The following is a 22010-nucleotide window of genomic DNA, read 5'->3' as shown; positions in this document are numbered from 1 at the left end:
AAGCAGAAACAACTGATGATGGCACATGTCACGGTAGGTCTGCCACAGCGTAGCTTTCATCTTCTTTGGTTGTCATCAAGGCAACCGACTGTGCTGATAACGGTCATCCTTGGACCAATGCGTTGTCTGTTAACCCGACCAAGAAGATCATTGAAGACCATCCTATTCCGGTGCCCGTCACCACGAACTTGAAGTCGTCTTCCGAGGACTTCAAACTGTATTCACTGGAGCACCCTGTTAAGTGAAGTGCTTTCAGAATGTCCGACTTTCCAAACCCAGACATTGAAAAGGAGCGACCAGCCGCCAAAGTTCGCCATGCTCTGTCCCCATCTCACACGATCAACTGTTATCTTGACACTGATAATGTAAGTGCAGGCAGGCTGCCGCAACATATGGAGATCGATCATGAGCTGACTTGGGTGGCACACAGTAACAGCTGGCACAACACCCGATATCGATCATACCCATCCCGCATACATCCCGTCGGTCCTATCTTGACTCCTCAAGGACTCAATACTCAACACCAACATGTGCCACTGGACGAGGTACCAGTGCATGGGGTGCAGAAATGAGCTGGGATGGAGTGTCCAGCGCTGCATGGGCCTTTACCACCCAGCATATTCCAACGGCTCAACTGTGGCGATCAACCGCGATTTCCGTTGTTTCTCTTGCGACTATCCAACTCCTGATTCTGACTTGCCTGGTAGGTCGAGGAGGCAGCGAAGGTAAATTAACGCCTACTACCCCTTTGGGCCCGGGACTTTGACTCAGGGCTTTTCGGAAATGGGGGCCAGGCCGGGGACTTCTAATTAGGGAGGCCACAGGGAAAGATTAGATAGATCTTTTACGTCCAAATGGTTCCTTGGGCTTTCCAGGGACTCATATGGTAGCTGAGACTGACCAAGAGTCAACAAAGACAATGCTGGAGAAGGGGCTCCAGAGATGCCTCGTTGTACGATAACCAGATATAGACCCAGTTTGTGCCCTGAGTAGAGACTATCTATACCTTGTAACCCCCGTGGCTTGCTGAGTAAAGTGAAGGGCGTTGTAAGGTCTCTTCAGTCTCCTTGTGGCTAGCCAAAGGTGGTTCTAGGGATTGACTTGTTCTGCATAGTCTCGTAAATTGGCATCATCGTCATCTTTTCTATGGGAATTCTGCATGGTTCCAAATAGAAAACATCTGCCTTTACTATTGCCAACGGGTAAGGCATCATGTTTTCTTCAGCCGCAATATCGCACTCTCCTGCTTTGAATGTACAAGCCACACGGCTAGCCTTATCCAAGCTTCGACATACTGTCGTGATCCTGCCAGACACACGGGCAGCCTATCAGAGCGGACAGAGCACTGCACGGTGGTTGCATGAACAGACAGCCGCTCATTGTACGTCAAGGGATGGAATGATTCCCGGAATAGCTTCAATTGACGGATACCCCGGAGAACCCATACAAGGTCTTCTGTGTCGGACATGCCGTAGAATTGCGCATCTACCCTCTAGTGCTGGATTGACAATGGAAAGAGGCGCTCAACTTGCCAAGGCTAGATGAGACATGGCAGGTAAAAATAGGCAAGGGGGATAGATAGATAGGCTGGGGTAGACGAGACGAGCCGGAAAGTCCGATCAGAACCTCGCTCTCTTTTAGCCGACACTTCCATAGCTGCTTTGCCGTGTTGTGTCCTTAGTTATGTCGCCTCATCCAGCTGAATGCGAACATGAGGCCAGTCTAGCGAGACACTAGAAAGCCATGGGCTGGTGATTCCATTAGCTCGCACACTAGATCCCATAGAGAAGGTTCTAGGGTGCTAAATATGGCACAGGAAATTGGTAGCGCAGCCCTGACTCGTCTAGGAAGCTCACAAACTGGGGTCGTCAATACGGTAGCTTGTGTTCGCTTGCTGCCCTCAGCTCTGAGGTGGCGCCACCAAGATAGGGGATAGGGGCCAGGAGGAGTTTTGTTCATTTTGGCTTTGGGTCTGGAGGAGGAAAATAGCATACCAAGAACTCTAACCGGAGGATCGTCACGTTCGTGTGACATGAACCCCAGGTTATTCGGGCCTTGATGTGTCAAGGTTTGATGCTAATCCCCGCGCTTCGAGAAGAAGCAGACCCAGCTTGGCCCATTGGAAAAAGCTTAAACGTGCAGCTTGACGTATGGGAGCCGCGGGATATGTCATGAATATCGAACGCATCTCCCCCTTTGAGAGCAATTGCGCCGAGGCCGTGGAATGGTGTGCGTCTTTTTTTATTATCGCGTGTCTGACTTGTTTGATTTGCTGTGATTTGCTCGTCGTCGTCACCTCTCCACCGGCACTTACTCGAACGAGCAGGTGATCATGCCCGTCCCCGTTACGTCGGCGGCGCTCTAGACCCAAGACGGCAGCTGCTCTCCGAATCTATATCTTCTCATCACCCAGCGCGCCCAATTTCCCCACACTCTGGATGGCGGATGGAGTACTGCTCGCTCTTATCCGGTATTCCCGGATGCGAAACGGAGACTTGGTTTTACCTGTTGTGGCACTCTGGAGCGCTCTGTGGCACTCTTGGCACACCACCCCCCTGCCATCCCCCTGCTCACTTCAGAGGATAAAAGCCAGTCTGCGCCCGTTCCCGGATCCCCTGCAGCCTTGGCAACCGTCTTTCCATCCTTAGCTTCACTTGGCATCTCTTGGCAGGATTGCTTGGCATCATCTCTGTTTGGTTCTCAACTATCATCAAGTGTCACCAAAATGGCCAAGCCAGGCAACATGGCGGTCGACGGCGCCGACCCGCGCGTCTACGACCAGATGGACGTGCCCTTTGACGCGCCGGCCGGCACCATCAGCACCGTCAGGCCCCAGCATCGCAAGCTGCACGACCCGTCTGTGTCCTTTGAGGAGTACTACTACTACGCCCAGCAGACGCGCATCGAAGAGGACAACCAGCCCAAGACGGGCTTCGAGACCAGCATCTGGTCCGTCATCTTCCCGACCAAGTCGGGCGCCGGAATCGAGGAGAAGAGGTCCGCGCCCAATCCGCAGGAGGAGAAGCAAGAGAATGCGCACCAGCGCATCCTTGTCTCGGACGAGGAGTGGACCAATGCCTCGCGCGCTCTGCGCACCGCCACCCGGGGCGCCATCTTCTACCTGATCACCACTGATATCCTAGGCCCCTTTGGCCTGCCCTACGCCTTTGCCACCATGGGCTGGGGGTGAGTTTTTTTTTTTTTTTTTTTTCCTTCCTGCTCTTTCGCTGTCACGTGGCTCGATCCGTTCGTTCGGACCAACCCATCCTTCAACGCTTATCTTGCATGGCTCCGCCGCTGGCGCCGGCAGAGTGCGAGATAAGGTGCTTATACGGGATAGGCGCGAAGAAGGAACATCTGCTAACAGCTAGCGCCCGCTTTGGCGCGCGACCCTACCAGGCCCGGCATCGCGCTCTACACCGTCTTCGCGGCCCTCGCGGGCTACTCCGGATACCTGCTCTGGGACATCTTCATGGGCCTGGACTCGTACGAGTACCCCGTGCGCAGCTTCGGCGACCTGGGCTACCGCCTGTACGGGCCCTGGATGCGCTACCTGTTCAACTTCCTGCAGGCCATCCAGCTGCTGCTCAACGTGGGCCTCATCGTCATCTCCAACGGCGAGGCCCTGTCCCAGGCCGCCAAGTTCCGCCTCTGCTTCTGCATCTGCTGCCTGATCTGGGCCCTCGTCGGCTTCGTCGTCGGCCAGATCCGCACCCTGCAGAAGTTCGGCTGGCTCGCCAACGCCGCCGTCTGGATCAACCTGATCTGCATGTTCATCACCATGGGCGCCGCGGCGCATACCCCGCCCAACTACGCCGGCGCCTCCCAGTCGGCCGGCTTCGTCATCGACGGCGGCGCCCTCATCACCCCGGACGCCAACGGCGTCTTCCCGCCCGTCCAGACCAGCGGCGGCCTGCCCAACGCCGGCGGCTTCACCGGCTCCGTCAGCGGCGCCATGCAGGCCATCTTTGCCTACGGCGGCTCCATGATCTTCCCCGAGTTCATGGCCGAGATGAAGCGGCCCAAGGACTTCCTGACCGCCATGTGGGCTGCCCAGGCCTTTATCTACTTCTGGTGAGTTTTGTTTTTTCGAGGGTTGTCTATTAGAACTAGAAGGGTATACTGACAGCAAAAAAACAAAAGGTATATGTTCTACGGACTCTTCATGTACGGATACCAGGGACAGTACAGCATCAACCCCAGCTATCTCGGTATCAGCTCGTACGGCCTCCAGACCGCGGGCAACGTCTTTGCCATGGTTTCTGCCGTCATCGCCGCTGCGCTGTACGGTAACATTGGTATCAAGGGTGCGCAGCCTCTCTCTCTCAATCTCCCAATGACATCTCTTGATTAACACGCTCGAACAGTCATCTACAACAACATCTTTGTCGAGATCTTCCGGGCCCCGCCCCTGACCACCCGCGGCGGCAAGTTCGCCTGGGCCGCCCTCATCCCGGCCTACTGGGCCATCGCCTTCGTCCTGGCCGCCGGCATCCCCAACTTCTCGGGCTTGACCTCGGTCGTCGCCGCCTTCTGCATCCTGCAGTTCACCTACACCTTCCCGCCCCTGCTGTCGGTCGCCTTCATGGCCAAGAAGTACGCCCTGCGCGAGGGCGAAGGGTACGACCCGGCCACGGGCCACGTGGCGCGCGAGGACACGGGGCTGGCCCGCCTCTCGCGCGGCTTCTTCGCCAAGCGCTGGTGGCTCAACGTCCTCAACATCCTCTACTTCCTCGGCGCGCTGGCGCTGGCCGCGCTCGGCGCCTACTCGTCCATCGAGATCCTCAAGGGCGCCTTTGCGAGCAATACGACCACGTCGTACGTGTGCAAGAGCCCGCTCGAGGGGTAGTAGGTCTGGCGAGGTAGATGGATGGGATTGGAACTACAAGGTTTCTCGTACTAGGGTCGTCCTGAGAAAGAGCTCGGGGTTGTCCGATCCCGGTCGAGTGATCTTGTATTTCCTGTCTTCCACATAGCTAGGTAGTGCTGTTTGTAGGGTATGGACCCTTCCAATCTTGCATCAGGAGCTCTGAGCCTCAGACCAAATATGGTAGTTAGACTGCACAATCTAAATCGGTACTGAGTAATACACACAGTTTTGGTTTAATCAAGCTGCCTGGATCGAGAGGTCCAAGATGGAGCAATGTGCTCAGAAGTGATCAACTGACCGCACAACTTGCTGATTCCCCATCCAGGCCGCTTCAACAATGGCTTCTGTGGCATGTATGTTAAAGCATAGCCTCGAGAAAGGATCTTACCAGTGTGTTGCAGACATCGCATCACGTTTGCCAGACAACTTAAACCTCTCAAGAAGAGAGCGGCGGGTACTACAGTCGCTATTCACGGCTTAACGTAAGCTCTCCAGGACTAATAATCAAATGGAACTGTCCTCTGTTCTGGTCTACCGGGATAGCTGGACTTGAAATCCTCTGCTCTAATCACAGCTAGATCACGTCGCAGGCGGCGGATCGCGACCTCAACAGACAGAAGGATCAGAACCCTCATATCTTTTTCGTGGTGGAACGCGGCTTCAATAGATCAAGGGATGTCGCGTCCGTGGACTAAAGACAAAAACAAAAAAGCTTGCACAGAAAAAGGTCCGAGTCTACAAATTCGCACAATCATTAAACCAGTCGGCTTGCAGTATGCAATTACCAGACGACTACATGAGGAGAAATCTTCTGTACCTACCAAACGAGTGGTTGATGATGCTGTGGCTGCTCGAGCAGGAGGCCAGACAGCACCTCGGTGGTCAGGAAGAGACGGTGGTGGAACAAGTTGGCAAGTTGCATCGGGCATTGAAGATCGCGGGTAGTATTGTGTAGTGACCTTCAGCTGTGTGTATGAGTGGGTTGTATGTACATTACAGCTTGAGGTGCTGGTATCAATCTGCTTTCCCATGAAACTATGTGCTTTATACCACTGACTATGTCTGGTTTCTCCATGCCTTCTTTCATCATTCAGGTGTCAATTCCTGGTAGACATCGTCTTCACGATGTCTTTCACTCCTGCGAACTCGCATTCATTCAGAGTCTCTGCCCACAGCCTCTCCATTATCGCCCTCCCTTCCTCGGTGTACATGAGCTTGGGGAAACTATATCGCAGTCAGTCTTGAGTCGCCTGTGACAGCCACTGAGGTACATACGGCGCGATTTGCCACGAAGTCAGGAAACTTCCATGAGACTCTGGGCCCTGCTCCAGAGCAGCATTTGTATAAATCCACGCGCAAGCTTCCAAGGACCGCCCCATCACCCTTCTCCACGTGTGAAGGAGCGACCTAACGATCCAGGGATACTCGCGCTCGTTTGCCGTGGGCTTTGACATTCCGGGGCATACAGAGTTGACGATCACGTCAGCGGGGTCCACGATGTTCTTCAACTTCAGAACCAGCATCATGAGGAGAACCTTGCAGCAGTTGTAACGCTCAGTTGCCGCGCTCATCCCCCAGGGTATGGGCTTGTCAAAGGCCGGCAGAAGCGGGTCCGAAGTCTTCTCCTTGAACTCGGCTACATGAGCCAGATCGCTGCTTACGATGGTCAAATGAGCAGGCTTGCCTTGGGGGTGCTTGTCCTTCAATAGAGGAAGGAGAAGTAGCGTGAGCAGGGCTGTGGACAAGTAATGAACCTGTATTGTGAGCTCGTGGCCCGTTGACGGATTGAGCTTGAATTCTGCAGGCAGAATACCAGCGCCGAGGATAGCAAAGTCGATCCTCTTCAAATCCGCACAGCGTTTCGCGAACTTCTGGACCGAGTCATACGAGAACATCTCCAGTTCCCAGACCTGGATATCCGTGGATGGAAACTGTTCTTTGATCGCTGCAGCCACTCTCCTCCCCTTTTCCATATTGCGTGACGCCAGAATCAGCGTCGATAGCTTGTACTCGGCAAGGACCCGGGCACAGGCCAGGCCGATGCCATCTGTGCCGCCGACCAGAATTCCAGTCTGGCCCGAGAGATCCAAGTCTTTGGCTGGCGGTACCGGTTTGGTGAACTGCCCTCCGAACCATCGGCGAATATAGAACTGGTTGAGAGACGGTAAATCGCTAGACGACGTCATGTCGATTCGAATAGATCTTTCGTGAACTTCAATACTGAGAATGACATGTCAAGCCAGACCCCGTCGACTCTTAACGTCTTATATAAAGACGTTGAGCTCGTCACTTACGGACTCCATGGAAAGAAACACTGTGTCTGCTCCATATCTTGTCGAAATTTCGTGAACTCCATATCCTTGTATTTGCCAGGAATCGTCCCAAACGTGGGCCAAGACTTTTGCCCGTGGTGTCCGTCCCAGTTCTAGGCATGTTTCTTGCCAGGCCAATCACAACATTCTCCACGCTTCTCACCTCCACAAAAGAAGACGCTTTCCCCTTAGAGGAATACAATACGGTGGAGACTGTCAGCTCCGTCTCACGCTGTGCCTCCACTAGGAGACCCTTTTTATCAAGCCTCCTCCTCGTCAGCCTGTCTCGATTTCTAATCTTTCCGCATCGAGGCAACAGTGGCCGCCCTATGATGATTTGCTCGAACGGGCGACTCGATTTCTCTCGCCCTTGCTGTCGGTCGTTGCAACTACCGAGTACGAAGGGGGTCGTTTCAACTCCTCAAACAAGCGAGAAAACATGGAGTCCCGCACTTTTGTCTTCGTCAAGACCGACAGTCGGGGCAAGACTAAGAAGTCTGATCGGAAGCTCATACGCAGCCAATGCATGCACGGAAAGAACTACAGAATTGGAGTCCGGCCCGTCGGTGCCTCTCCACCGGGATCTAAAGATGCCGGAGCTGCTGCCAGTCAGGAACGAGCTCGAATCCCGTTTCGGCAACAAGCCATTGTGCAACGGCCCCCGTCCACAAGTAGTAATCGAGAAGAAGACAGACCGGAGGAACTGTACCGAAATATAGCTCAGCTGCACCTCCCAGAGAACCCTCATCCGAGTTTGACCGACACGTCAAATGATCAGACACGGTTGCATCTCCTTCGCTGTGGGTGATCTCTCGGAGTTCCTCCACAGCTTTTCCCCAGCTGCATTCTGTTCATCCGTTGTGCATACTAATTAATCTCTAACGCCCAGTTATGGTTTCAGCAAGCCAATTCGTTTATCCCTCGGACTTGAGCATCGACTTCAACCTTGGGAAAAGCAACGCCTTCAAGTGGATTCTTGAGGACAGCTTGTATATCCATTTCATCTTGTTCTTCAGCTCAGCCCTCAACAATGCCTTTGGCAGACCCATGGGCGCGTTCGACAAGAACACATACCATCACTTCGGCCTGACAATCACTACTCTCAACCAGAAGCTGGCTCGCTCCGAGCTCGAGGACTCCACCATCGCCGTCGTGAGCTCCCTGGTCGTTGTGTCCGCCATGCTCACGGATTACATTGCCGCCAGAGCCCACTTTGTCGGCCTGCAGCAGATAGTTCGGCTTCGCGGCGGTCTCGAATCTTTCCGCCACAACTTGCCGCTGTATATCAAACTACTCCGGTGAGTCACATTCTGTCTATTCCCCCCTTGGAAACGTGCAACTAAAACTGTGTCACAGCGTTGATCTCGCCTATACTCTCCACACAGGGCAGCCACCGCTGTTTATTGATGCAAACTCGGGGCCCCCTACCGATTCACTAGCCGAAAGCGTGGCGATCGCACCCTGCGTCGAATGCGACGTACAGCTTCCACCGGTGATCAAGACCTTCCTCGACGACGACAGAGTCGCATCCGTCTTTGTCGACCTCCAGCGGCTGTCGTGCAACCTCAACCACCGACACCGCCTACAAGGACTGGATCTCAAGCTCGCCATATGCTCAGTCCAGCACCGCCTCCTGATGCTCGACGGCAATACCGAGGGCCACATGGCCGAGACCCTGCGCCTTGCCATGCTTGTGTTCCTGACCACGACCTTCGAGATGCCCGAGAAGACCGGGCAGCGCTATCCGTTCCTGACAAGGAGGTTCCAGGAGAGCTGCTGCGCCCTCATAGCCCGGGCCGCGGCGTCCGAGGTCTGGAACGACCTGCTGCTGTGGCTCCTGGCCGTCGGCGGCATGGCGCTGCTCGGCCCGGACGAGGCCTGGCTGCGGAGGGAGTGGCGGAAAGTGATGCCGGCCGGGGAGGAGTGGCCGCTGGTGCGGAGGAGGCTGAAGCGCTTCCTGTGGATTGACGCGCTGCACGACAAGATCGGCAGAGACCTCTTTCATGTCTACGCGCAGGACGATGGAGACGAGGCCGTGAAGCTGCCCAGGACTGGGGCGTGGTGGCTGAGCGGTTGGGGCATGTGTCCCCTTGAATTTTGACGAGATGTTATGACGGATGGACATGATGCTTTCACTGGTATAATGATGGAAATACACATTAGAGTAGGTGTTGATATTGAGGTTGAAAGTCCAGCGGTATCACACAGAAGCTTTTTTTTTAAGAGACCTTTCCCGAGTACTGCTTTATTCCAGCACGGCTTGTTAGATATGTAATCCTCACCAATCGCACTAGACTGCATTGCAACTTGTGATGTAGCGCATTTAGACACTGTAAGCAGTCCCGCTTTCGTTGCCGCCATATGTTCTCTCTCAAAAGGGATATGTCACTATCTTATTGTGCCGAAATGCCATATAAGGATTGTACATCGTCAAAACAATACGGCCCGTTCGAATTCTCATATTTAGCTGATTCATTTCTCACCACTACTCAATCCCAATCCATATGCAATCTTGCCCACTCTACCTTCTAAGACTCCGATACGCTAGGAAAAAGGACCGCCCCTAGCAAAGAACGGCAGATATAGATGCTTCACTGATCCGCCTGGATAACAAAGTCTGGCTCTCCACGGTACGCCTGCGAGACCGTCGACCCTTGGTTCTCGAAGGGGAAGTCGCTTGCCGGCCATTCATGAGCTCCAGCTACAGGATGGCCAAGCGTGGGGTCGTCGTACTTGACGACAATCAAGTACTGCCCCTCTGTGCCAGGCTGAGACGGCTCCTGCCGGAACTGCCACTGGAAGGCGGCGTCGTCGCAAGGACGGAAGGGCACGTCGGGAAGGTGGCCGACAGAGGTGTTGTCAGAGTATTTGCACTCTGTGGAGGCGCCACCAGGGGCAGCAGCTATTTTGAAGCCAATGCTTTAGACAAGGAAAGGAGGTGAATGTTAGCTTCTACTCGAGATGTTTCTGGTTAGGAACTTGGTATCTTGTTCATCTTACGAAGCGGCAGTTCCGTGTGGAAGTGTGTTGGCACTGAAGGACGTGACGTCGAATTCGGTAGTTGCTCTTGTATGGAGAGGCTTGGCCGACACAAGGCCGGCAAGAATGGCAGTTGTGAGTGCCGTAAATGACTTCATTCTGAACAATGTTTCGCGAATTTTCTAGTTGTAGGAGAAGAGAAAACGTTCGTGATCGATGTGGCTTCCAGTGAGTAGAGTTTCCAGTTCTGAGTGTTGGGCGAGAGACCTTTATACTTTCCCAACAGTCGGCCGCATTACCGCCTGGATGGTTGAGGATTACGTATTGCCTTTCCCAACCACCATTCGTTTTGTAGAAACATAAGCAAAGTTCGCCGCCAAGGCGGCAACACGATGGCTAGGTTACGAGATGCGGATTGACGTGACACAGCTGGCAAAAGGTGTGCAGCCAATCACGCCCTGTCGCGGCCTTCTCGACATCTTATTCACTGACAAGGCTGACATCAGCCCTGCTTGTGTTCCTGTGATCACGAGGACCCCTTTTTCGTAAACCGAATCGGCGTCGGACTATCGCCCCTGCATCAAATTTCATCCGGCCACATGTGCGGTTCTGACACATCCTTCCGAACCTCGGAAACCACACCCGGTCATCCCAGCACTGATGCGCTGAACGAATTGATGGCGTCATGATGGCGAAGAATGATGTGAGGCACATACACACAAAGCTCGAAAGAAAAGCGGATAGCAGTACGCAAGTAGATGTTTTCTTGCTGAAAGACTGATGTGGACATTAGGCTGAGTTTTGAATCACACCGTCCACGGTGTCTTTGACGGCCTCTTCCAATGACCTGAACCCGTCCCGGCCTCCCCAAGCTTTCAGTAGCCTAAGCGGCTCCTCCGTGTCAGCTGTCAATGTGGGCCTTGGCGAGTCCTCGACATCTGTGATGACTCTCGAATCAGGATACAACCTGTGAATGATCGCGGCAACATCCCTCCAGTTGAAGGGCGAGTTCCAAGCCTGGAGGCGGGCACTGTTAACGTTGGGATCCAAGAGCGCAGCTGCATGCAAAAGAGCAACGTCATCGACATGGATGAAAATGGCTGAAAGATGGACATTAGCTTTTGCGGATTCTTCAGATAACAAATTGAAGCATGCGGGGAGATGCTCACAGCTGGGTAGCATCTTGGTAGGTGCCTCCAGGCCCAAGTACATCTTCTTGACCCAGCCAGTCGTAGACCCGGGCTGATTCTTGTGGAGCACCCTCCCAAAGTTCGTAAAGGGGCTGACGACATTCACCGCGAACTGCGGCCTCTCCTTGTCCGCAAACTCCCACACCGCCTTCTCCGCGGCCACCTTGCTGGCCATGTACACGATCGGGCCCTTGGCAGGCGCCTCCTTGGGCATGGTGTTGGCCAGGTGCGTCGCCGCATCGTTCCACGTGTCCCGGCCGACGTGCCCCGGCGCGGTAGCCATGGCCGCCGCGCTGGACGAGCTCGTGAAGACGAAGCGCCGGACGGAGGGCTCGGCGAGCGCGGCGCGCAGGATGCCCGTCGCGGCCGCCACGGCCGGCGGCACGACGTTGGACGGGTCCGGGTCGAAGCTCGTCACGGACGCGACGTGCACGATGCCCGACGCGCCCTCGATTGCCCGCGCGAACGCGCCCGGCGCGGCGATGTCGGGCACGCCGGCGAGCTCGAAGGCGCCGGCCCGGGCGTAGTCGGCGAACAGCTCGCCGGCGAGCCAGGGCTCGCACTTGGCTAGGTCGCGGACGGTGCCGCGGACGCGGTAGCCGCGCCTGAGCAGCTCCAGGGAGATGTGCGACGCGATGAAGCCGTTGGCGCCGGTGACGACGACCCAGGACCCGGGTGGGATGGCGGGGGTCGGTGGTGGTGGTGGGGCGTCCGCGTCCGGCATTGTGATGTGTGCGTGCGTGCTGCTCGCCCCTCTATTGCTTGACTGTGCGCGCGCTGTTTTGCGTCCAAAGTATACCGATGGTCATCCCCAAGAAAGGGCGGCCCGGCTGCTTTTTAATCGACTTGGACCCGGCAGATTCCGTATCACCGAACGCCGATCCGTTCAGCTCTTGGCGGCGCGGCCTCACCCCGCTTGAAGCTGTGCCGCTGACGGCGCCTAAACGGCGTGAGTCACCCGCCGCCGGACGCATTAGCCATGCCAAAAACAAGTGAAATTATGGTAATGTTCCTCCTGACTTGTGGATAGCGTGTGGGGTTTAATCAACGGCTTGAAACGCAGTTCTTTGGCAATATTCGTCACTGAGATGGCATGATAAACAGAGCAATTGGTGTATTGTAATTTTAACTAGGTAATTGACTAATTGCCCGACTTTCCAAAGAACCAAGTATCAAATTAGTGGACAGGATGGGTTGAGAGCAAGGTCAGTAGGGTTGCTATATGTCAAGCTATCATATGTTCAACTCTATGGACTGTTGAGTGACGAATGTATGGAGGGAAAGTAAGACTTTTTGTCAATTGAAAGATCGTCTATGATACATGAATGTCTACAAGAACTACTCTTTGGCCTACAAAACCCTCCAATTTGACTGGACCAGGTGTACTTTGTCAACCCCTTTACCACTCCTCCTCCTCCTTACAGCACCACGACTCAACATCACCTTGTCGGCCCCAGCTAGCTTCAGTTGCGCTGGACGGAGTAGGTGGCCGTGACATGGATGCCCTGGCCGCCGCCCTTGCGACTGTTCTTCTTCTGGGAGCCGCCGCGGTACTCCTCGCCCAAGATGTCCTCGTCGCTGCCGTTGCCGATGCTCAGGCCCTCCTCGTTGCCGCTGCCCGCGTACTCGGCCCGCGCCTTGTTGGAGGGGCCCTTCATGCCCAGCTTCAGGTCGGCCATGGACTTGTCGTCGTCGGAGCGGGTGGTGGCGCCGGGCATGCGGCCGCCGCCGATGGTGTTGAGGCCGATGGCGTCGTGTCGGAGGTAGCCGGTGTTGCTGCGGGACTCGCTGCCGCCAAAGTGCTTGACCCAGATCTTGCGGTAGAGCGGCCGGCAGACGGGGACGCCGATGCAGATCATGGTCACGGCGATCTCGGCGAGGGACCAGACGATGAGGCCGACGGAGTCGTCTGCCAGTTCGTCATGAGTTACAATGGTTCTCGCCGATGAATATGTGGGAGGTGTGGATAGGGGAGTTTCTTACGAAGGTACTCTGGGCCGTACAACCCTTCCACCTCGGTAGTACGCTTAATGCCGGCAGCCGCAGCCCTGTTCGTGATACGTTAGGGAACGCCTTCGTGCGACAAGATGGGAATTGGCAGGCATACAGAAGGCCGAGGCTCATACTAATGGCGATAGTCAACTTTTCGCGTCTTGGCATCTGGAGCTTCCAAATAAAGGTCCAGGGAAGGAGGGCGAAGAACACATCGACAGTGATGGTCGAGACTAGAAGTCACAGTTGTGTCAATTGAGGAAGGCTTAACCTCTCCAGCTGCTAGGTGGCCGATGCAAACTTACCACAAAGGATGTACGACGTCGGGCGAGTGTCAATACCGCAGAAGCCTCCGGGGATCCGACGGTCGAAGACATATGCGAAGGGCGTGCACGAAAGCCAGAAGCAAAAGACTTGGGCTATGGATGAAGGGATTGGTGAGCAGAGTCCTTAGCGAGACTTCTGATAGGCTTTCTTACCGATGGAAGCAGCCATGACAAAGGCCATAGCCGCCCAGATGCTTATACGCTGCCACTTGAGCGGCACCAGCCGGAGAAGAAAGAAGCCGCAGGACCATTTGGCAATGGCCATGCCAACGATGGCAAACCCCTGGCCGATGCACTCGTAGAGGACAGCTCTCGTGATCTGGTCACCATCCCCGATGTCTCTCGTGAACTGCCCGAAGCCATGTTCTGCGGCGAGCTGGAGGAAGATGGTGAAGATCAGAAGGAAAACCTGAGATTACGCACGACTTGTCAGCGAACTTCAGGCTGTTCAACCGGCCTGAAGTGGAGGACTAGAGATGGGACGTACAAAGGCCACCAGATAAATGTAATCATCGACCCCAAAAGCGGCTACGCATGAAATGCGAGTGTAGGCGCGGAGAAGAACAAAGGCAAAAACCACGGCAGTCATCATCCAGCTGACGGGCATTGCCCAGACTGCTTCACCACCAAGGCCAATACCCTTCATTGTAAGATGACGGCTCAGCTCACGGGTTTTGGATTCGAAGAAGAGAAGATGCGATAAAGACTCTAGAACGGTGCATGACAGCCAGATCCTTCTCGCCTCAATGCCGAGACCGACGTGCTTCGAAGCTTGATATATGAAAATCTCTCTGGCTTATTCAAATTGCTGGTAGAAAGCCCTTCTGCTGTTGCTGCTGCTGCTCCTCTTCGATCTGCCCTCTCACTGCTAACCATGTCAATTATTGCCTCTGCACGAAAAACCTTGTTGTTCAGGAGAATCGCCAGGGATGATTGTTTGTCAGCCCTAGGCAGGTGCAGAGCAGGGTTTCAGAAAAGGGGGCAGTTTTGTGTGTTACCTTTCAAGCATCAGGACGCACTCGGCTGCAGGACTGGTCCTACCACACCCAGGTGCGTCTCCTCAGAAGCAAGTCTTCACTGAAAGAAGAAAGGATTATCACCGGACTGGCCCGCTCGCTCTACTGGATGAACAGTGCGCCGAGCAACCCTGTGACTTCCCCGTTCTGCGACCAGGTACCGATGGCTCAGCTCAAGCTGTGGCAGCCCCGTGCCGAGTCCGCAAACCTTAATAGGGCCCGAATTGCTTGCTGGATTAGGAAAAGAAGTACAAGCGAATGAAATCCTTACGAGATACAGAATATACCAATACTCGGATGCTACCGTAGCAAGCTGTGACGAGGGCCTCTGTATCAGAGAAGGTCGATCTCAGATCCCTTTCGCACGGTGCATATCCAGCCTCGAGCCAATGCTCCAGCTTCCTCCGTACACATACTCCATATCGCGTGGAGAAAGAGACAGGACGCACCCCTCAGCGAATCCGAGCACTATCTGGCAATCCTGGTCAAGTGGCTGCCCATGATCCCATGGGGGAAACTCAAGTTCAGCTGTGGCTGCCAATCAACGAATTGGCTCCTTTCCTTTGCGCCCAGTTGCAATCATTGCTCGAGCGGATGTGAATGTTTGCTTCTTGGAGACATGGGCCCAACGTCCCCCATGAAACCCCAAGCCTCCCCCCCACGTCCTCGCTTGCCCCATGCTCATGTCTGCAGCGGCGTTTTCCTCAAAACCGGCAAGTCCGTATTTTCAGGGCTGGCTCACTGGGTGTGATTGCCGCAGGCCAACCGGTATTGGACGCCCTCCATTGGATGCCACCCCGGTCCTGCGGGACCGGATACGACTCTGCGGACGCTAGGGTGGCTTCCGAGACCAGGATCTTGCGCGGACGCTACTCGGTCGGAGGAGTGTTCCGCTGCGGCCACCGAGAATAGCGCCAGAAATTCCTTGCAAGTACGAGGCCACCATCCAGGTGTGATGAAGTTGGGAGGCAATATGTGTGTCGAGAATTGCTTCTTTGAAAGCTGGCAAGAGTAAGACGCACAACAATATTGGTCCGGCCATGCAGTTCTTCAACTTATTTGCAACACAGGCCGCCGCACCGTTGTGGTACGACGCCGGATGCAGGTCTCGCAAATTGACAACGGCAAATCAAGGAGCCCTGCAGGAGATGATGCTCCCAACGACCTACCTTCCCATTTCGCCACGGTCTGGCCGTGCCCAGGTCCGACTGGCAAGGATCTCTCCGCCTGTTGGAAATCCTTGAGGAACAGTTGGCTCGGTACCGTTACATGCCCTGCCGGGACCCGCCACCATGCAATTCAAGCATAAATAACTGGACTACAAGTACAGTACGTGACTACGTAATGGCATACAACGGTACCTAGACCGCCTTGCGAATCACCCAGCGATGGATGGGCCCCCGTGGGACCTGTCAGCAACGTTCAATGGGCCAGAGGGCTTAGGTCGGCTTGGTCGGTCACTCGAATGTGGATGCCTACCTAAATTGCACTTCCCAATACAAGCATTCTGTATGATGGAGGAAATGATCGTCGGTCTGCAAGATTGTGTGTACGGATGCCGGCATCACCTTGGTCATTCCATTGGAAGGGAGCAGTCAGCAGCAAGCAAAGCTTGAGTCTCCAATCGCGAAGAAGCTCCAAGCACGGTGATTTGGGGAAAAGCAAAGTGCGTGTGCTTGCTCACGGGGTCACCTCGACAACGTCTCCTCGTTATCGACCGATGCTCTCCTTTAAAAGCTTCCCCTCACGCTCCGAAACTTAATTCTGCGATCTTAAGGGCGAGGCCTGCCACACTCGTTTCTGAAATGGGAGCTCTCAATGGACTTTTTGTGATTGGTCAGATGTGGCGTTTGAGAACCCAGCTCCAACGACCAGCCCCTGGCTCATAGCTTACCATCTCGACCATGCTGCTCTCGGTCGACTTTCCTCGATGCGGAACAGTGTTCTCAATGATCGCAACGTAGACGATTCTTGGCCCCTCCGCCAGGTTCCCTATGAGGCATTTGATCTTTGCCCCTCTGAGCCAAGTGCATGAGGGGGCCTGCAAGCGAAGATGGATGGGCGCATGAGGGTCGTTCTTGAGGGGTAATGGGGGGGGGGGGGTGGTGCCGCTGCCTTGGTATCTGGGATATCACCCTCTAGACTTGGGGTGTCGGCAGTTCGTCCGCCCCCCTCCTCCTGTCGCTTTATCTGCTTCATCTTTGCGCGAAGCTGCACTGCAAGTAACAGATCTCGTTACACTTGGAGCGGGCAAAAATGAACGCAACACATACGGGCGACGATGGCTTCGGCGGCGAGGCCGTCATGGACGCTCTCCGCGCCAATAAGCTTGCGGTGGTCCTCCTGACTCCCGCCATCACGTTTTGGATCTGGTCGATTGGCTCGTACCTCAATTCTCCCCTACGGCGGTATCCAGGTCCGTTCCTCGCCCGATGGACAAACATCTGGCGCCTTCTCCAAGTCATCTCTGGCGAGTACGCGCCGCGGATGAAGAAGCTCCACGAGAAGTATGGACCGATCGTGCGACTGGGCCCGAATCTCCTTGACCTTGACTTGCCTGAGCTGAGCCGTGTCATCTACAACACCGACGGAAAATGGATGAAGGTAAGCTGCGTGTTCTGCTAGTCGTGGGAAGGATGAGGCTCAAACCATACTCGTAGAGCGACTTCTACAAGAACAACAGTGCTATCGTGGACGGCAAGATCACCTATCATCTCTTCAGCCAAGTCGACAACGTCGAACATGCGCGCCTGAAGCGTCCCATCGTCAGGCATTACTCCGTGCCCAGCGTGCTGGCATTGGAGAAGCACATGGACAAAGTGATCAATGACTTGTGCGGCCACCTGGAGAAACGATTCATTGATCAAAACAAGACTTGCGATTTCGGTGCTTGGCTGGCTTACTGTGAGTCGTCCTTCCCGCCCGGTGACTTCATCTCGACCATTGCTAACTCGTGTAGATGCGTGGGACTTCATTAGCGCCGTGACCTTCAGCAAGCGTTTCGGATACATGGAGAAGGGCTGCGACTTTGACGGCACGCTGCACATCGCCGATCAGGCGATTGACTATCTGGGCATTGTCGGCCAGATGCCCTTCCTGGACTTTTGCCTCGACAAGAACCCCATCGTCCGTATCGGTCCCCCGAACCTCGACAACGTCGCCCGCATTGCTGTCGAAGCGCTGTTCCCTCGTCTGAAGGGCGAGGACAAGAACTTTGACCCCAAGAACCCCGACTTCTTGCAGTATTTCATCGACTCGAAGACGTCGCACCCCGAGGTCGTCGATGATGGTACCATCATCAACTACTTGCTATTGAACTGTGAGTTTATTCAAACCATGGAGACCAACTCTGGAATGAGTGCAATACTGATCTGTGTCTTCACCTTTCTCCAGTGATCGCCGGTGCTGATACCACTGCCATCACGATGCGTGCTCTCTTCTACTACACCCTCCGAAACCCGGCCATCTGGAACCGCCTCGTCTCGGAAGTCCGCGCCACCGACATCGTCACCCGCGAGACCCCGGCACCATACCAGGCCGCTCGTGCCATTCCGTACCTCGAGGCCGTCGTGCGTGAGACACTGCGGATGCACCCGGCCGTCAGCATGACCATGGAGCGCATCGTCCCCACCGCGGGCCTCAGCCTGCCGGACGGCTCCACCGTCCCCGCGGGGACCCAGGTCGGCATGAACCCGTACATCGTCGGCCGCAACCGCGACGTCTTTGGCGACGACGCCGAGGTCTACAGGCCCGAGCGGTGGCTGCAGCGCGCCGACGAGCCCGACGACGTCTTCCAGGAGCGCATGCGCGACTGGAACGCCGCGGAGCTCACCTTTGGCGGCGGCTCGCGCATCTGCCTCGGCCGGAACCTGAGCCAGATGGAGGTGTACAAGGTCGTGGCCACGGTCGTGACGAGGTATGACTTCGAGATGGTGAACCCCGAGAGGACGTGGAAGACTGTCTCGCGGTGGTTCTATCGCGTCGAGAATGGCAACATCATGGTCAACCTCCGTCGGCGAAGTGGTTTCTAGGCATGTGGCCTGCCCGTCTTGCTCGGCCAGTTAGCCTTGCAAGCCATCCCTTGTTACACCACTTGTTTTTTCCTTGACGTGCTTTTGGTATGACGATCGGCGTGGGAAAAAGTACCAGTTGGGGGCCAGACTGTCCAATAGAACGAGGTAGCCCAGACCAATACATGCAGTGCCACGCGCCACCATGCGGCAGAGATGCGGCATCACAATCTTCTTCTCACTTCATGTCTTCCATGAAGGCCTTTGCCTGACCGCCGGAAGATGACCACTTGCGGGAAAGTTCCACGCAAGTTTCGGACGAGCCACCTGTAAGCTTGTAATTTGAGATCGCTTCCCCTGCATTGCCAAAGAAGGTAAAGACGATTCGGCTTTGTCCTTTTGGAAAACCAATGGCGGTTCGCTCGATGTGAAGCCAAGTGGGACTGACAGGGGGGCTACGTGGTGAACGCCGTTGAGATCAGCTCCTCGGCCTCTTTCCTTTGCTACTTCGGGTGCAAGCTCACGCCATCAATTTCGAGAAAGGCGGCTGAAAATTGACTAAAACCCGTGCCGCGACGAAACTGGCAGAGTTGATCGGCTCTCAGCTAACTGTACCCGTGTCTCTCGGGACCATCCTTGCCGCATCCGGATCGATATGGGGAAGCTGAGCTGTTAGCTGCAATTCCCGGCCGGGAAGCAGAGCAACGCCAAGTCAAGTTTGCATGCGCATCGTCAAGGTTGAAAAAGAGCACTACATGATTTGGAAGGGTAGCTCATCTCGCGCAACGATGGTCGTCCTCGACTTCAATAAAAATCAGGGACTAGGTGGAGGATGTTGAAGTGATATAAATGCGAGGCCGGTTCTCCGTCTCTCCAACTCCTCTCGTAGACACCCCAGCCGCACATCCCACAGACTTCTCTTGCTGGTTCTTGCCAAAGGTCTACTGCCATTATCATGTCTCCAAGAAGCCTTCTCGCTATTGCCTCCATCGCGACCCTTTCCGGGTCTGCCCTCGGTAGCCCGGCTGTCGCGGCTCGCCACTATACCACCACAGCCCTTCATACGCCCCTGACTACCATTTGCACGGGTGGGGATGACTCGAGCTCAGTCTCAACGGCCCCAACATCCGAGCCTCATGAGACTCAGCCCAGCAGCAAAGACTATCCCACAACGTGCCTTCCCTCCCTGGGCACCACCTTGATCTCGACCGTGACCGTAACAGCAAACGCAACCTGCGCGTCCCTATCTCTGCCGATACCCTCAACAGTCACTATCACCGCCACGGTAACCGCAGACAAGAACTGCACAGCGCCTACCTCCCCTCCGGCCTTGCAGTGCGACAAGTACGGCTATCTCATCCAGCACGCTGACCTGATCCGGGTCGACCTCGAGACCGGCAGCATCAAGAACATCGCCCAGAAGATCGGCGACGGCAGCGATATCAACGGCATGGGCTACAACCCGCTCGACAACTACCTCTACGCCCGCCAGGGCGGCAAGAACATGCTCGTCCGCATCGCCTCGGACGGGACCCTCACCGAGGTCATGAAGATGCCCACCAACGTCGGCGAGTACTGCGGCGACATCGACGACGACGGCTACTACTGGTACAGCACCGGCGGCGCTGACTGGCAGCAGATGGACCTGCGCCCCGGGTCCCCGACCTACGGCAAGCTGCTCGGCAGCGGCAAGTTCGCCGCGGGGGGCTACCGCGCCCTGGCCGACTGGGTCTTCCTGCCCTCGCGGGGGCGGTACCTGTACGGCTTCTCGAGGGCGACCGGCAGCGGCAGGGGCACGGACCTGGTCCGCTTCGGCATGGACACGCACAGGTTCGAGACGGTGCGCAACTACCCGACGCTGAGCGGCGGGTTCGGCGCCGCGTACGGCATGGACGACGGCAGGAACGCTACGCTCTTCGCGTCTGACAACTCGAGCGGCTTCATCTGGAAGATCGAGCTGGCCGCCGACGGCACCACCGGCCAGCCGATCAAGTCGGCCAATGGGCCCAAGACCAGCTCCAACGACGGTGCTCGTTGCGTCCGCAACATTCTGTAGATGGGGCCACTGAGACTGGTGAATATGACTCGAAAAGAGTTTGGGATAGGCACTTAATTGTTAGGAAAGCGAAGACTAAATGGTGATGAGAGCATATCTTAATGGGTTGAAGGAAACAAGAAACTCGGGTCAAAGTTCGTAGTCGAATAGCGATGACTCCTTACGCAAGTGACCAGGATTGATATCAGATGTGATCCGAATGCCATTGCCAAATTAATAGCTAGCAGTGAAAGCCAAGTAAACATTGTACTACTACTCATCTATCTCAAAGAGAGAAGTCGTATCTGACCAACATAATGAAAAACTACCGGCAACAACACAAGCTCAAGTGCCCCACGCTGTCCACAACCTCGAGACTCCGTACCGGCAACTGCCTGGCTAGTAATCTCTGTGATATTTGCATCCCTTCTGGTATTGGCAACTAGATCTGTGGCTCTCCTCATGGTGACGTCCCTGGCCACGCGACTGCGAGTCACCATAGCGGCTGCCAACGTCATATCGAAGGCCGATCGGCTCGTCTCGAGACCGGTCGCCGTACGGCAGGCCGTCGTCCTCGAACGAAGCACGCTGGGGGAAGCCGCCTTGAGATCCTCCAGACTTCTTCTGCCCGCCATGGAAGTAGTCATCAGGGACGGGCGCGAACTCGTGCCCTCGGTGGTGTCCCGGGCCTTGGTCGTCGATGTCGAGTTCCATGTCAAGACCATGCTGACTCCATGGGGCTGCGCCATTCTGGTTTGAGGGCGAGGATCCTTCGGGACCGCTGAGGTCCTCTGGGGGTGGCGGGCCAGGAAGATCGGGAGGGCCTTGGGGCTTGGCATGTTCCTGGGATCCCCTAAGACCTTCGGCTTTCGGGGACCCTCCAGATTGCGGCTGGCCTTGTTGTCCGGCAGGACCCCTGAAGACCTGAGGGCCTTGAGATCCCTGGATCCCCTGGCCCTGGCCTCCCTGGCTGAAGGGGCACTTCCCAGAGCAGTCGGGACGGAACTCGATGAGAGTCTTTGTCGTTCCCTTGTCAGGGACTAGTTACGATCTGGTGTCAGTATCGGCCATACTCATTCACCTCGTCCCAAGAATGCAGGCGAAGTTGTAGGTTCCGACTTACGGCCAATGCATTGGCAACAGTTACCGCAGCACGCGGTGCATCTGCCATCAAGACACAAGATGCTGGCCTTGGAGTTGGGGCAAGTAACCCTGATACCCCCGGCGCCATCAGCATCGCGGCGAGCCAACGGCAGCTTATCCGTCGACGGGGCTGCCAT

The 22010-nt window shown here is 55.6% G+C and overlaps 9 protein-coding genes across 9 annotated transcripts; 4 read left to right on the top strand and 5 right to left on the bottom strand.

Moving 5' to 3' along the window:
- Window positions 1-2725: 2725 nt before the first annotated feature.
- Window positions 2726-4849, top strand: E0L32_005245 (uncharacterized protein; the record flags this gene model as incomplete). The annotated part of the gene is made up of 4 exons (XM_031139745.1): window positions 2726-3186; window positions 3400-4074; window positions 4192-4307; window positions 4368-4849. 4 exons carry the CDS (start codon window positions 2726-2728, stop codon window positions 4847-4849), a joined length of 1734 nt encoding a protein of 577 aa, XP_030996264.1.
- Window positions 4850-5967: 1118 nt separating this feature from the next.
- Window positions 5968-7056, bottom strand: E0L32_005244 (uncharacterized protein; the record flags this gene model as incomplete). The annotated part of the gene is made up of 2 exons (XM_031139744.1): window positions 5968-6094; window positions 6146-7056. The coding sequence occupies 2 exons, from the start codon at window positions 7054-7056 to the stop codon at window positions 5968-5970; spliced, it is 1038 nt and encodes a 345-aa protein (XP_030996263.1).
- Window positions 7057-7621: 565 nt separating this feature from the next.
- E0L32_005243 (uncharacterized protein) lies at window positions 7622-9283 on the top strand (the record flags this gene model as incomplete). The annotated part of the gene is made up of 3 exons (XM_031139743.1): window positions 7622-7982; window positions 8072-8480; window positions 8539-9283. The coding sequence occupies 3 exons, from the start codon at window positions 7622-7624 to the stop codon at window positions 9281-9283; spliced, it is 1515 nt and encodes a 504-aa protein (XP_030996262.1).
- Window positions 9284-9773: 490 nt separating this feature from the next.
- On the bottom strand, window positions 9774-10319 carry E0L32_005242 (uncharacterized protein; the record flags this gene model as incomplete). The annotated part of the gene is made up of 2 exons (XM_031139742.1): window positions 9774-10101; window positions 10183-10319. The coding sequence occupies 2 exons, from the start codon at window positions 10317-10319 to the stop codon at window positions 9774-9776; spliced, it is 465 nt and encodes a 154-aa protein (XP_030996261.1).
- Window positions 10320-10950: 631 nt separating this feature from the next.
- Window positions 10951-12075, bottom strand: E0L32_005241 (uncharacterized protein; the record flags this gene model as incomplete). The annotated part of the gene is made up of 1 exon (XM_031139741.1): window positions 10951-12075. The coding sequence occupies one exon, from the start codon at window positions 12073-12075 to the stop codon at window positions 10951-10953; it is 1125 nt and encodes a 374-aa protein (XP_030996260.1).
- A 739-nt stretch (window positions 12076-12814) lies between these two features.
- Window positions 12815-14315, bottom strand: E0L32_005240 (uncharacterized protein; the record flags this gene model as incomplete). Its single annotated transcript, XM_031139740.1, has 6 exons — window positions 12815-13260; window positions 13335-13399; window positions 13459-13576; window positions 13649-13762; window positions 13823-14078; window positions 14157-14315. The coding sequence occupies 6 exons, from the start codon at window positions 14313-14315 to the stop codon at window positions 12815-12817; spliced, it is 1158 nt and encodes a 385-aa protein (XP_030996259.1).
- Window positions 14316-16941: 2626 nt separating this feature from the next.
- On the top strand, window positions 16942-18716 carry E0L32_005239 (uncharacterized protein; the record flags this gene model as incomplete). Its single annotated transcript, XM_031139739.1, has 4 exons — window positions 16942-17289; window positions 17346-17589; window positions 17645-18004; window positions 18079-18716. The coding sequence occupies 4 exons, from the start codon at window positions 16942-16944 to the stop codon at window positions 18714-18716; spliced, it is 1590 nt and encodes a 529-aa protein (XP_030996258.1).
- A 934-nt stretch (window positions 18717-19650) lies between these two features.
- E0L32_005238 (uncharacterized protein) lies at window positions 19651-20751 on the top strand (the record flags this gene model as incomplete). Its single annotated transcript, XM_031139738.1, has 1 exon — window positions 19651-20751. One exon carries the CDS (start codon window positions 19651-19653, stop codon window positions 20749-20751), a length of 1101 nt encoding a protein of 366 aa, XP_030996257.1.
- A 378-nt stretch (window positions 20752-21129) lies between these two features.
- Window positions 21130-22010, bottom strand: E0L32_005237 (uncharacterized protein; the record flags this gene model as incomplete). Its single annotated transcript, XM_031139737.1, has 2 exons — window positions 21130-21770; window positions 21854-22010. The coding sequence occupies 2 exons, from the start codon at window positions 22008-22010 to the stop codon at window positions 21130-21132; spliced, it is 798 nt and encodes a 265-aa protein (XP_030996256.1).

The sequence above is a fragment of the Thyridium curvatum genome (genome assembly GCF_004353045.1).
Source record: "Thyridium curvatum strain D216 chromosome Unknown NODE_27_length_422201_cov_78.887067, whole genome shotgun sequence".
Lineage (NCBI taxonomy): Eukaryota > Fungi > Ascomycota > Sordariomycetes > Thyridiales > Thyridiaceae > Thyridium > Thyridium curvatum.
The sequence above is the reverse complement of the archived record's forward strand: the minus strand, read 5'-3'. Positions and strand labels throughout refer to the sequence as shown.